Source organism: Aythya ferina, assembly GCF_964211825.1.
Source record: "Aythya ferina genome assembly, chromosome: 6".
NCBI lineage: Eukaryota > Metazoa > Chordata > Aves > Anseriformes > Anatidae > Aythya > Aythya ferina.
Window position 1 is genome coordinate 13,791,214 of NC_140303.1, and position 13,069 is coordinate 13,804,282.

The window sequence follows — 13,069 nt, forward strand, 5'->3', positions numbered from 1 at the left end:
CTAATTAAGTTGGTGTTTCACACAGCTATTCTCACAGCGGGCACCACAATGCACAGACAATTAATTGCTAAACTGATTTTAAGCAACGTGGATTTTTCTTTTTCTTTTTTTTTCTGGGTGGGGCAGCATGTGTACAACGCCAGTGTCTTCAGCTTACAATAGTACTCTCACTCCAAATTCTCCCTGAAGCTAACCACCCACAACAGTTCACTGTTTTCCATTTTGAGCAGTCCCCACAGCAGTCTTGGATTTGGACAACTTGATTCTTGAAGTAAGGCATCGCTCATATTAATCCTTTAGACCTAAGCAGCAGAAGAGCCCTCTGGCATTGTGGTGATTTGTTGCAGTCTACAGGCTTCTGTTTGAGGGTTGTGCAGACTGAGATTATCTGACCTCACCAGAGAGGCTTTCCATACCATCAACCACTGTCAAGAGTTCCTCTCAAATGCTAATCAGCTCTATAAAGGCCTGTTCATTAGTCAGACACCAAAATTTCCCTTACAAGGTCATCTAGCTGTGTCAATGTGAGGGCAGCTCCTAAGGATGCAGCTGAAGACCAAAAGACTTTTAGCCAAAAAGCAATGAAGTAGGGAAGTATGGTAAATTGACACCTTGAGAAATTTACCCATGCGTGGTAAATTGCCACATGTTGCCTTACAAAGCCATCCTGGACACAGCCTCATTCTGCCATCCTGATCAGCAGACTGCTCCCAACTCTGCATACACCCTCTCCATTTTAATTCAAGACAAGACAGTCTCCTCACAGCTCTCATCCACAGTCAAAAGCAGCTCGCCAGTACTCCTATGGCATGTAATGAAATTATTTTCAGCTACCATCAAGCCTATAAATATATTATTAAGTGGTATACTGGCTATACTGGGTTTAGCTACAGATATACATACATTTAGCCACAGATATACAGGCACTGTCATTCACAGCCGTTTCTAGATAACATGCCATTAGTCTTGGGGCTGGGGGAAGAGACACGGAGTATCATTTTTCCTGTTTAATCCCCATCTAGTACTTCCCCTTTTCAAAGAATTTTTGCTTTCTTGGATTTTTTTTTTTATTGATGTTTCTAGCATTTTCATAGAAAACGTCAGAGAAAACACCAGCTTATGTTACACACATCAATGCTGTCAATTGCCAGATGCACGTCTGTACTCTTATCTGTCCTCGACCCTCTCCCTAGCTTCTGCAAAAGCTGCTAGCCTCTACATATTTCTTTTTCACTGTAGACTTCGGTCTTGAAAGACAATTCAATTTATCCCTCCTGAAAAAAAAAAGAAAAAAAAACAAACAACAACAAAAAAACAGATGCATATTCAAGAACACAAACTGAAGTCCTGGGACACATTCTTGACCTGTACTGGCTTCATGAAAAGCAGACAGTTTACACAAAACACGTGGATGGGAAGGAGAAAGGCGTGCAAAGGAGAGGGATGCAGCGCACTCGCCTGTGCGGTGAGGCAGCACTCTGGGGCAGAGGGGAAGAAGTAGCGGGCTGTGCTTTGACCATTCCTGTCTGCTGTTTGGCTAAAGATACAGTAGACAGAAAAATATGAAGAAAAAATGAGGAACTGCCAAATCATTCTCAGAGTCGAAATACTCTAGGTGGGGTCTCGCTTTAAACCCACAAAGCCACATTTTATTAGTATAGTTTCTGCACAAGTTCTGGCAGTACAGCTTCAAATGATGGTGGAGCTTTATTCAAACTCCACAAGTTCTTTTAACTGGACCCAGGTATACTCTGGATACCCAGTTTTGATATGCAGTCCCCAACCATGAAAACAACAAATCCCAACTCAAATGCTACTCAAATAGCAGCTTCTCATAGGGCAGTGTCCACATGACAAGTAGAGATTTTCAAAGATACTAAAAATCATTTCAGTGCAACACAACCAAAAGCATCATCAACAAGCTACCTCTGATACCAGCGTAAGGGAGAGCATTTCAACACCCCCAGATAACACAGACTAAAACCTGGGCAGTTAATAACAGAGACAGATGGAGCAGGAACATCCTGTCATTTTGCACTATCACAGCACATCACATTTTAGACACACACTGGAGATGCTACACGAACTTCTCATGGGCCACTTGCTGTCATCCTCAATTTGCAGAGCAAACCACTTTCACCTCTTCTCACCTGCAAAGTGCTACAGTGGGGAACAAATTAGGGAGCTCCCCACAAAACAAACAGAAGACAGACACAACAACAGCTACTGGTATAGAATTAAAAGCTGAAGAAAGCTGACAGCAGCAGAATCATGAGATCATAGACTATCTGAATTGGAAAGGGCCCACCAGGATCACTGAGTCCAATTCCTGGGTCCCCAAAGGAACATCCATAAATAAATAAATAAACCCAGCAGCTTTCTGCGCCAAATACCCAAAGCCTGCATTAAGAAGCAGCAGCAAAGGCTTAAAACTGATGTCCACAAAGGATGCGATCATCAAAACAGCACAGGATTAAGATGCTTTTAGTAGTTCAATTTCTAAACACTCCAACATGCCAGGAAAGAAACAACCTGGCAACCCAGCTGCAAAAGGCCAGCACTGTACAATACACAAGGAAGGCAGAGCTGCTTCCAGGAGACTACGTGACATGGCAGGCAGCACACTGTACAGGAGATGAATCACAGAATTTCTAGGTTGGAAGAGACCTCAAGATCATCAAGTCCAACCTCTGACCTAACGCTAGCAGTCCCCACTAAACCATATCCCTAAGCTCTACATTTAAACGTCTTTTGAAGACTTCCAGGGATGGTGACTCCACCACTTCCCTGGGCAGCCTGTTCCAATGTCTAACAACCCTTTCGGTAAAGAAGTTCTTCCTAACATCTAACCTAAAACTCCCCTGGCTCAACTTAAGCCCATTCCCCCTCGTCCTGTCACCAGGCACGTGGGAGAACAGACCAACCCCCACCTCGCTACAGCCTCCTTTAAGGTATCTGTAGAGTGCAATAAGGTCGCCCCTGAGCCTCCTCTTCTCCAGGCTGAACAAGCCCAGCTCCCTCAGCCGCTCCTCGTAGGACTTGGTCTCCAGGCCCCTCACCAGCTTTGTCGCCCTTCTCTGCACCCGCTCAAGCGCCTCCATGTCCTTCTTGTAGCGAGGGGCCCAAAACTGAACACAGTACTCGAGGTGCGGCCTCATGAAGAAGCCCAAAAGGTCTGCACTGGCAATACTGCCAACATCTCTGGCCTGTTCTGACATCATTATCACATCTTCAAAAATCTGCCTAAAGAAGGCAGCTGTGCTAGCCTTAGACACAGCACGAAGGGCAAACTCACACCATGCTCTGCAGGGTAACACAGCAAACACCTTACCAACAGAAAAGCCCTGCTCCTACTAACAGCACAACTCTGATTCACGCAGGAACATTTCATGCAGAAACATGATCAGAGGTGAGGACAGAAGAGAAAGAACTGCAACATTTGAAGGCCACAAACAACCAGCCAACCCAACACTTCTCTGCTTCTCGCTTGAGGCTACAAAAGAAGAACAGAATTGGACAAGTAGCTGCAGAGCCCATGCAGAAGGAAGCAGTTATCTGATATACACAGCAAATCTGGAACGCCAGAGCAGAAGTTGAGGTGCAAACAGAGGGGGATAGTCAGAAACTTTGCAGAGGCAGGCTTGCTAAGAAAAGGAATTCACAGATTATCCATGAAAGGGGCAAAGTAAGGCTATGACCCAGTCTGAAGATTCGAGCAACTCCAAGACATCCAGGTCTTGCTTGGCCCAATTTATTCTCTCTTATTGTCACATTTCTTTGGTGAGAAAGGGACTTCTTTCTTTGTCAGGCGCTCAGTCATCTCACTCCTCTGATCCACTGATGCAGAAACCTATACTGCAAAAGTGCACTGATCACCAGAGGATGAAAACTCTCAAGATACAAAGCGTATGGCATAGATACTAGGCAACAAACATGCCTGAAATGCACCTAGAGCTTTGCATCATGTTGTGCAGATCCTGGCTTCAACAACAGCACAACCTTTGTTCAGACTAATGTCAGTCTGTGTCCCCCACCTTAGTAGGGGAGCGGAGGGGCAGGTGCTGAGCTCTGCTCTCTGGGGACAGCGACAGGACCCGAGGGAACGGCATGGAGCTGGGACAGGGGAGGGTCAGGCTGGGGGCTAGGGAAAGGGTCTGCACCCAGAGGGTGGTTGGATGCTGGAACAGGCTCCCCAGGGTAGTGGTCAAGGCACTGACCTGCCAGAGTTAAAACACTCTCAGACAGATTGTCTGATTTTTGGGTGGTCCTGTGTGGAGCCAGGAGTTGGAATCAGTGATCCTTGTGGGTCCCTTCCCACTCGGGATATCCTATGGTTCTGAGATTCTACCATTAAGAAGCAACTCCCACTTCACATGACAGGCCATTATTTCTGACTTAGTTGGAAACATCAAATTCCCACGCCACAGAGGCTTACCCAGATGAGATTTATTCACTCATACTACTAACAAAGGTCCTTGCATGGATTAGATTATGGCAAAGCATTTAATTTACATTACGTCAGTGGCTAAGTAAACTACACTGATAGGAAGCAATCATTTAGCAAGCAAGTAACTCATGGACTTAACTCCCAGTGTTCACAGTAATGTTGCTGGCTTTTGTCACCGACAAGCATGTGGAATCCAGTGTTAAGATGAGCCAATGAATAAAGACAAGGAGCAGACCAGGAAAAAGCAGTTGCAGTAGGTCTGCTTCACATCAGGGCATGGGTTAGAGCTCCCTCTATTAAAATACTTTCTGCTTTAGACCACTGGCTTTTTACCATCACAGATGCAAGAGTCACCTCAAATGAATGCCACTTTGGTGACGTTTTTTTATTACAAATCCACCTTCTCCTTCTCATGCTGCAGGAATTACTGATTTCCAAACAAACTAAACCAACACCTTTCAGCAAACACAACAGGCATTCTGAATCAGCCTTGTGTCTAAGGAAAGCAATGTGATCATTGCCACAACAATAACAGACATTACCAGAGAACATCATAGTGTCCCACAGTACAAGGCCAGATTGTAACAAAACACAGATACCAGCAATGTTGAGTAGTGTTAAGCTTCCAGAGGCACACACACACACGCAAGGAGGACAAATATATGAGACTTCTCAACTGCCACATTAGCATCTTTGGCAAAGAAAAAAAAAAAAATCTTCAGCTCTGAAAAGCACAGAAGATAAAGAGAGTACCTACAGTCTGCCAACTTGACCTTCTCAGAGCTTGAAAAGTGAGTGGGAGAGAAATACTTCTTTGTCTTGCTATTAAATCTTAAAATAACAGTGCGTGGGAGAATCCTACCCTCCTGCCCTGCACAGCAAGCTAAGAGGAAGATAGGAGGAAGATGGGAGAAGCTCAAGTTGAATTTTCTGCTGAACAGGCTCAGAGCTGACCAGAGATCCCAGGAGACACAACACATCTGCCTAGAATCTCTTTTCTAAGCCTAGGATGTCTGTCACTGTATGAGCAGCCACATCACAGATCACTGCATTAACACAAAAAAATCTATTGATTTCCATAATGAAAAAGCCTCCACATGCCTCCAGAGTGATACAAGAAAAAAAGTGCACAGCAGCTGGGAAAGGTTTGAAAAAAAATAAATCACTTTTTGCCTCATTGAATCACAGCTTTGAGTGTTCAGGCAAACAGCTATTTTTAGCTGGTTGTTCAGAAAGCATGATGGAGCACAAAGGATTGGGTCAGCATCGCTATCTGCAGGAAGGCAGCGTGCAGCCTCAGGAGAGGGTTAAACATTGCCAGGCATTGCACATCTGCATCATCAGCACTGCACAGGGACCAGCAGCGCAGGTCTATTTATAAACCAGACAAGCGCAGCTGTAGCCGGCAATGAAAGACTGGGATTGCAGGCTGTCAGCCTTCAACAACATGCTGTCTAATTTAATTAAAAAGATGGCCATGTTTGCAGGCACGTGTCCTTCTCTCAAGAGACTTATGAACAATAAGCTCACAGTTTTGAAAGCAATACATTTCATAAAGGTTTCTGTGCAGAGAGCAAGCATCTTGAGCAAACATCCTCACACAATCTTCCCATTCCCTCATTCTGTGACCAAAACGTGACTGACAGGCTATGGCTGCCACAGCCCTCGGGTAATTGCTGAGTTTGTTTAGAGCACCGACTATGTGGTACATGCAAACAAACTGCATCAGTATTAATCTGCATGGAGACAGAAAATTGATTTAGTTTGTAAATGAGGTATTTGGGAGTCACATACATTTTGAAGATTTCTGCACCAGGTCAGATCGCCTGTGCTATCAGTTTTCATTTAGGGACGGAAGAAGTTTCAGATACACAAAGCTCTGCCTGCCACTAAGCAGCTAGAGGGAGCATTTTCTCACTGTGGAACAGGAAACAGAAGCCTCTGTCATCTCCTCCTCGTTACCTCTCTCACTCAAGACACTCCCTGCTGGACTCTTCTGCCCAGGAACCCTTGAGCAGGAGAGCTAGCAACAGCACAGGACAGGAGAAGAGAACTGGCTGCTCTCAGGTTGCCATGGTTAAAGCACTGCCGAGGAACAACAAGCAAGATTAACCTGCTCAGGACAAAGGAAGCCCCTGAGATTTGCTCACAAAACATGGGGGCCTGAATTGCACCTGCTGGGGAGGCAAAATTGTCTGTAAAGGAAGCCTGGAGATCAGATGACAGCCTGGGCTCTGCTGCCCCCTCAGACCCTGGGGGCCAAGAGCCTTTGGTTGTGTGAGGACAGCCCACATGTGGGGGCTCCAGCTGCACAGTCCACCCCAGCAGCAGTCACTTAGGCTGAAACTAGCTCCCCACTCAGAGAACATTAAGGACAGATGGTGCATGTGCCTTTCTGCCTCCTCCAGCCCCAAGCTGAAGCCACTTTTAGAATCCCTGCGGGAACACAGGAAGCTGGGCCAATATTCATCAAGCTACTGCCAGGCCAAATGCTGCAAATGCAGTCCCAGGTGAGCCAAATAGGTGTTTGCTCACAACCTAAACATGGTATTCAAAATACAGCACCTCAGCTCCACGTGTATTTTTGTTCTGTATTAATGTTTTCCACTCTGATGGCCACCAAACAGAAGTACAAAGGCAGGACCAAAAACTGATGGCTTTCTGAGCCATCCCTGGTTAATCTGCTCAGGCACCAGGTGGTCCAAGCCAAGCGCACAGCATGGAGGGTACCCCAATACCACAGACTTAATCCTGGCCAAGTGACCACAGTGCCAGTCAACCCACCCAGCTGGACATGCACAGCCTCATTCTTTGGCTAATCCAGCCCCGTGAGCACCTGCAGACCAACATGCTGCTTCTCACCTGTTCTAGATGAGATGATGCTTCTGGAGTCCAAGTCAAGTTTCTTCACCAGTGTATTGGGGTCAATATTCAGCCCAGAAAAGATGTCAGATGAAGAGAAGTCCCAGTCCTTATCCAAAAGAAATATTAAACAGGAGTCAGTACCAACACCACCAAACAAGATTCATTAACAAAATAAATTAATTAAACCCAGTACCATGGCATATACTCCAGCACTAATGTGCAGGTGTCTCTCCTGAGCATATACAGGTAGCTGAGTTACTCTGCTGGCCTGGTACCCCAGGGCTCTGCCACCCAGGAGGAAGTCTCACAAAGTCAAGCATGCCCATTTTCATGTTTTGGAACCCAGAGTCATTGGGTTCCTAACAGATTTCTATCTCAATCCTATCTCACCTCACTCATTTGAATGCAGGTATTACTCCTAGGAGAATTACGAACTGCACCTCTAGGAAAAGCCAGATTTATAACATGTATGTAAATAGAGAATGATACAAATAGGATTTGCCCAGTTGTTGCCTATGTCTGTGGACATTACGCAGGTTCAGTGACGAACTATTAGCAACTTACCAGACCTTCAGCATCAAGTTCCTTTAAGCATGCAGTACTTCCATAAGTCCTAAGCTTTGCATTAGCCTCTCTGGTTTGCTTAGAAGAACTTACTATTTTAACCAGGAGTATCTCTCAGTACAGGCACACAATTTTATGGAGGTATAAAAACACAGATATGGTGCAACCTATTCCTCCTTCCCCAAAGAAAAGCTGTAGGCGCATAAAAATCATTTACTGCTGTTCCTACATTCTTACTGCAAGCGAGGAAGGTATCCAGCTTTAACCTGAACAGCATATTAATAATACAGCTGCTGAAACTTGACAAAAGTCTCCTAAATAGTTATGCATAAAATGACAGCTCATCTCCACCTGCCACAGCCAGAAATCAACAGAGACGCTGTAAAACAAGCCAGGCGGTCTCTGACTCCTCCAGTCCTGACACTCACTGGTAACAATGCCCGCCACTGCACCCACGTTACCTGCTCCAAGGCAGTGTGGGCACACAGGTACTCCCACCCGCGAGCAGCAGCATAAATCCCAGCAGATGTTTGTCACTGCCACCTCCCTCGGCAGCCTCTCCTTTCCACACAGCCTGGTGCTGCAGGTGCACAGACATTACATGCTAACTAAGAACATTTTGGAGCGGCTGTAACAGCCACCAGAGCAGCAAACTGGGTCCCTCATGGCACATATGCCAGCATCTCTCATCTCATCTCCCTGCCTGTTTTGGTAAGCCACTACCCACGTCAGCTCACCCAAGGTAGTGATGACACGGCCAGGCACCCAGCAAAGGACAGTGCTACAACAGCTTTGAAGACATCACACAGCTTTTCTAAGAACAAAATGGAGGCCCACGTTTTGGAAATTTTACTCAATTTCTGCTGTTCTGACATCCTGCCAGTGGGCAGTAGGCCTGTATAGCAGCACTTCACCACGTCAAGGAGTGCTTCCTTTGACATCTCTGCTAAGCCACACCTGGAGCTGCAGGATAGTGCCTCCCAGAGCCCGTCCCTCACATGAAGAAGCAGGGGAGATATGCCAACCCCAGCGAAACCCCACACCACTGCAGGGACAACCCAAAGGTAGCGTGGCAACAGCCACTAAAGGAGATTTCACAGCTCCCCAGTAACTTCAGAAATCTGCACAGAGACGAAGCAGAGCCACCAATGGGTACCAAGTACCAATCCTTTGCGCCCACAGCTCAGATATGAGGAATCACCTCCACGACAGCAGCACCACTTAGCTACACCTGGAGAAGCCTTCAAAACCCAGACCCATGACCACCACCAGCAGCAACCCATCTCTTTACTCTGGTTTCTCCCAGAGACCAGCACGGCCACCCCCTAGGAGGCGATACACCCCCTTCTCCCATGGTTTATTGAGCTGGCCGCATGCGCACAGTGCTCGGCATGGCGTGCTGCTGCTGCTGCTGCTGCTGCTGCTGCCGCCCCCGTTCCCCTCCCCTCCGCCCCGCTCCGTGCCCCCGCTACCTTCCCGGCGGGCGCGCTCCAGCCGCCGGGGCCGGGGCCGGGGCCGGGGCCCGCCGGGTCTGGCAGGCGGGGCGCGGGGCGGTGCAGGCGCTGGCGCCGGGCTTTGCCCACCATGGCCGAGCGTGTGCAGGCCGGAAGGGGGCGGTGGCAGGAAGGGGGCGTTACGCGAAATGGCCTCTCCTGCCCCCAAAATCCTCAGGGGCTGTGGTACCCCCCTCGTGTCTGGCAGCTCAGGATGGGTGGGCACGTGCTCTGCTTCTGCGGGGCATCAGGTTTTGTTTGTTTGTTTCTGTTTTTTTTTTTCTTTCTTTTTTTTTTTTTAAAAAAAAAAAAAAAAAAAAAAAGCGTGGCTTTTTCGAAATCGCAGAAAACACCATGACAAATACTGTGCTCACCAGTGGTGGGTTTCTCAACGGGAAACCTCTCCCACTGGCAACGGAGAGGTTCCCGTTTCCTTCTGCTAGATTCTTGCTCAGCCCTGGCACGCAGGACTTGATGAGAGGCAGCTTGGAGCACAATAGCAGTCAGTACTTATCACCTACACTTTCCAAATCATTGTCTACAAGGGGTCTCCGCAGGGGAATGAGGAAGAGACTGTGAGCCAGGGAAAGCCAAGACCAACATCAATGCATCCGTCTCCCACCACAGTGGCAGGCAAGGGTTGATGCCATGCCACGGGGTCTGATGAGTCTGTGGTGGTGGGCACATGAGGTCTGTGTGGGTAGCAAGTGATGCACCAAGCCAGTGGGATGCAGCAGGGAGGAGCTGACGACCTCCTCATGGGGACAAAGGAAGTGGGCAGAGCAGGAGGAAGTTCCCAGCAAGGTGATGCTGCTTGGGGTAATGGCAAGTCCAGTGTAGGCACATGCTCACAGCCAAGGATTTCCCCAAATAAACGTGCCAGGGAAGAACTAACATTCATCAGGAGCAGAGAATAACAACAGGAAGAGTTTGGTTGCCCTGCCATACATAGGCTGGGGAGCACTGTTTAGAAGCACATCAACAGCACTGACACCTCTGATCACCAGAACCAGCAACTTGTGGCAAGTGCTGACCAGAGACCACCTGCCAACTAACTCTTGGTCAAGCCCCCAGCACAGCCTGGTCACAACTGCTTGAGAGACATCCTGTGAGGAAGGGGGAGAAGTAGTTATCCATGATAGTTCCAAATAGAAGTACTAAAAATAAAGGCAGTTGTTGAAATAAAATAACAAGAAATGGTTAAAACCTTGAAACAGTCAGTCTGGAGAGCATTCAATGACCCTGTGGTGACACACTGTGATCAAACATACAGGCCTCTAAGGGATGCCTACCTGCAGCAGGATTAAACAGCAGCAGCAAGGAAAAATAAAATGTAGAAATAAAAAGACAGCCTTTAAAAGTGGAAGTTATGCCCAAATCAGGAAATGTGAGAGATTAAAACTTCAAGCAATGAAAACTGCAGTGGTAGAGCTGCCTTCTCCAGCCCTGGCCCAATCTTGCTTGTGTCTCTTTTCCTCATCAGCATAAGATCATAGAATAGATCACAGAATATCCCGAGTTGAAAGGAATCCACAAAGATCATCGAGTCCAACTCATGGCACAACAAAGGTCCACCCAAAAATTCAGACCATATGACTAAGAGCACAGTACAAAAATACCTCTTAAACTCCAACAGGCTTGGTGCCATGACTGTGTCCCTGGGGTGCCTATTCCAGTGCGTGACAACCCCCTCAGTGAAGAACCTCTTCCTGATACCCAGCCTGAACCTCCCCTGTCACAGCTTGACACCGTTCCCTCAGGTCCTATCACTGGTCACTAAAGAGAACAGATCGGCGCCAGCCCCTCCACTCCCCCTCATGAGGAAGCTCTAGGCCATGATGAGGTCTCCCCTCAGCCTCCTCTTTTCCAGCCTCCTCTTTTCCTCTTTTCTGGGCATGTGGTGCCCAGAACTGCCTTGAGCTCTTGAGGTGAGACCGCACAGTGCAAAGCAGAACAGGATAATCACTTCCCTTGTCCAACTAGCAATGCCGTGCTTGATGCTCCCTAGGATATGGCCCTCCTGGCTGCCAGGGTACACTGCTGGCTCATATTCAACTTGCTGTCAACCACAACCCCCAGATCCCTCTCTGTGGGGCTGCTCTCCAGCATCTCATCGCCCAGTCTGTACATATAGCCAGGGTTGCCCCATCCCAGGTGCAGGACCCGGCACTTGCTCTTGTTAAACTTCATGCAGTTGGTGATTGTCCAGCACTCCAATCTGTCCAGAGCTACCTGCAAGGCCTTTCCACCCTCAACAGAGTAAACAACTCCTCCAAGTTTAGTGTCATCAGCAAATTTGCTCAAAACACCTAGTCCTACATCCAAACCATTTATGAAAACATTGAAAAGAACTGCCCCTAAAATGGAGCCCTGGGGGACCCCACTGGTGACCATCTGCCAGCCTGATGTAACCCTGTTTACAATAACCATTTGAGCCCTATCCATCAGCCAATTGTTCACCTATCAGTATGATGTTTTTATCTATCTTTGTGCTGGATATTTTGTCCAGTAAGATCTTATGAGAAACTGTATCAAAAGCTTTACTGAAAACCAAAAAGATTACATCAACTGGCTTCCCTTGATCAACTAGATGGGTGATCTTATCATAAAAGGAAATTAAGTTTGTTAAACAAGACCTACCCCTCGTGAACCCATGTTGGCTGTAACCTCTGACTGCATTGTCCCCCAGCTGCATTTCAATAACTCATTAACTATGAGATTAACTATGGGTTGTCTAATGCACACAATAAATAGCCTGGACTAACAAGCTACCAGCACTGATGTGCCCGGGGAGGGGGAGGTTAAGGTTCCTTGGGAAGCGGTGTGGACAATGCTTTGCTGTGGATATCAACCCAGGCCAGGCTGCAAGACAACATGAGGAGCAGCCCAGCAGGATGGAGGAAACATCTGCAAGCTCCAGCTCTGTGCTACAGGGACCCATCATGTGCCCACGCCTGGAGCTCCCTGCTGCCCTGGCAATCCTATACCCTTCACTTGACCCTTTATCAGCAGGGCAAAAAGGGCTGACAAAGCCAATGAAGGAATGGAAGAGAAAACAGCAGCTCAGTAAGGAGTTACACAGGATGCAAGGTCAAAGTAAGAATTACAACAGTTCCTCTCGCTTGCCCACACTTCCTCTTCCAGGTCCACAGCACAATCAGAAGCTCTGCCAGCTTCCCCAGCTCCATCCATGCCATCCCACTGCACCAGCGAGGCTACAGCCACGCTGATGCTCCTGAATGTGGGGCATTGCAGCTATCCCCGGTGCCTGGCCATGAGGAGACCAGCCCAGAGCCTTGCAGTTATCTTCCTTAATAAAAACGTAACATGTAGAACATTTGTCAGGGCTCTGAAATTTGCTGCTGGCATTGTGATTCCGTACACTTGCTGCAGGAGCTTCAGGGCAAGTAAGCCAAGCTCCATAACTGTAGGGCATGCATAGATGCCCAAAAATGCATCAGAGTCACTAAACATGACTTTGCTGGAACTGAGATGGCAGCGTGCTGCAGTATACTGCCACTATTCATAATGAGCACACCTTGAGCACACTTTATACCAGCTTTTGAAACCAGTCCTCACTAAAGCTGTGAAAGGCCAACAGATGCAACCCCTACATCTAAAACCTAGAAAGCAGATAACAAAAGTCCCACAATAATTGTCTAAAAAAAATTTAAGACACTGTGTATTTTTTACTTCAACA

General features: G+C 47.5%; 1 protein-coding gene across 1 annotated transcript in view; it reads right to left on the minus strand.

Annotated features, from left to right (window-relative positions):
* Positions 1-9,474, minus strand: part of SLX9 (SLX9 ribosome biogenesis factor) — a 47,449-nt gene extending 37,975 nt beyond the window's left edge. The window contains exons 1-2 of the mRNA XM_084524319.1: positions 9,349-9,474; positions 7,310-7,418 (exon numbers count right to left, since the gene is read on the minus strand). Coding sequence (XP_084380445.1) covers positions 7,310-7,418; positions 9,349-9,462 — 223 coding nt within the window. The 5' untranslated portion in view covers positions 9,463-9,474. The remainder of the gene's footprint in view (positions 1-7,309; positions 7,419-9,348) is intronic.
* Positions 9,475-13,069: the final 3,595 nt, after the last annotated feature.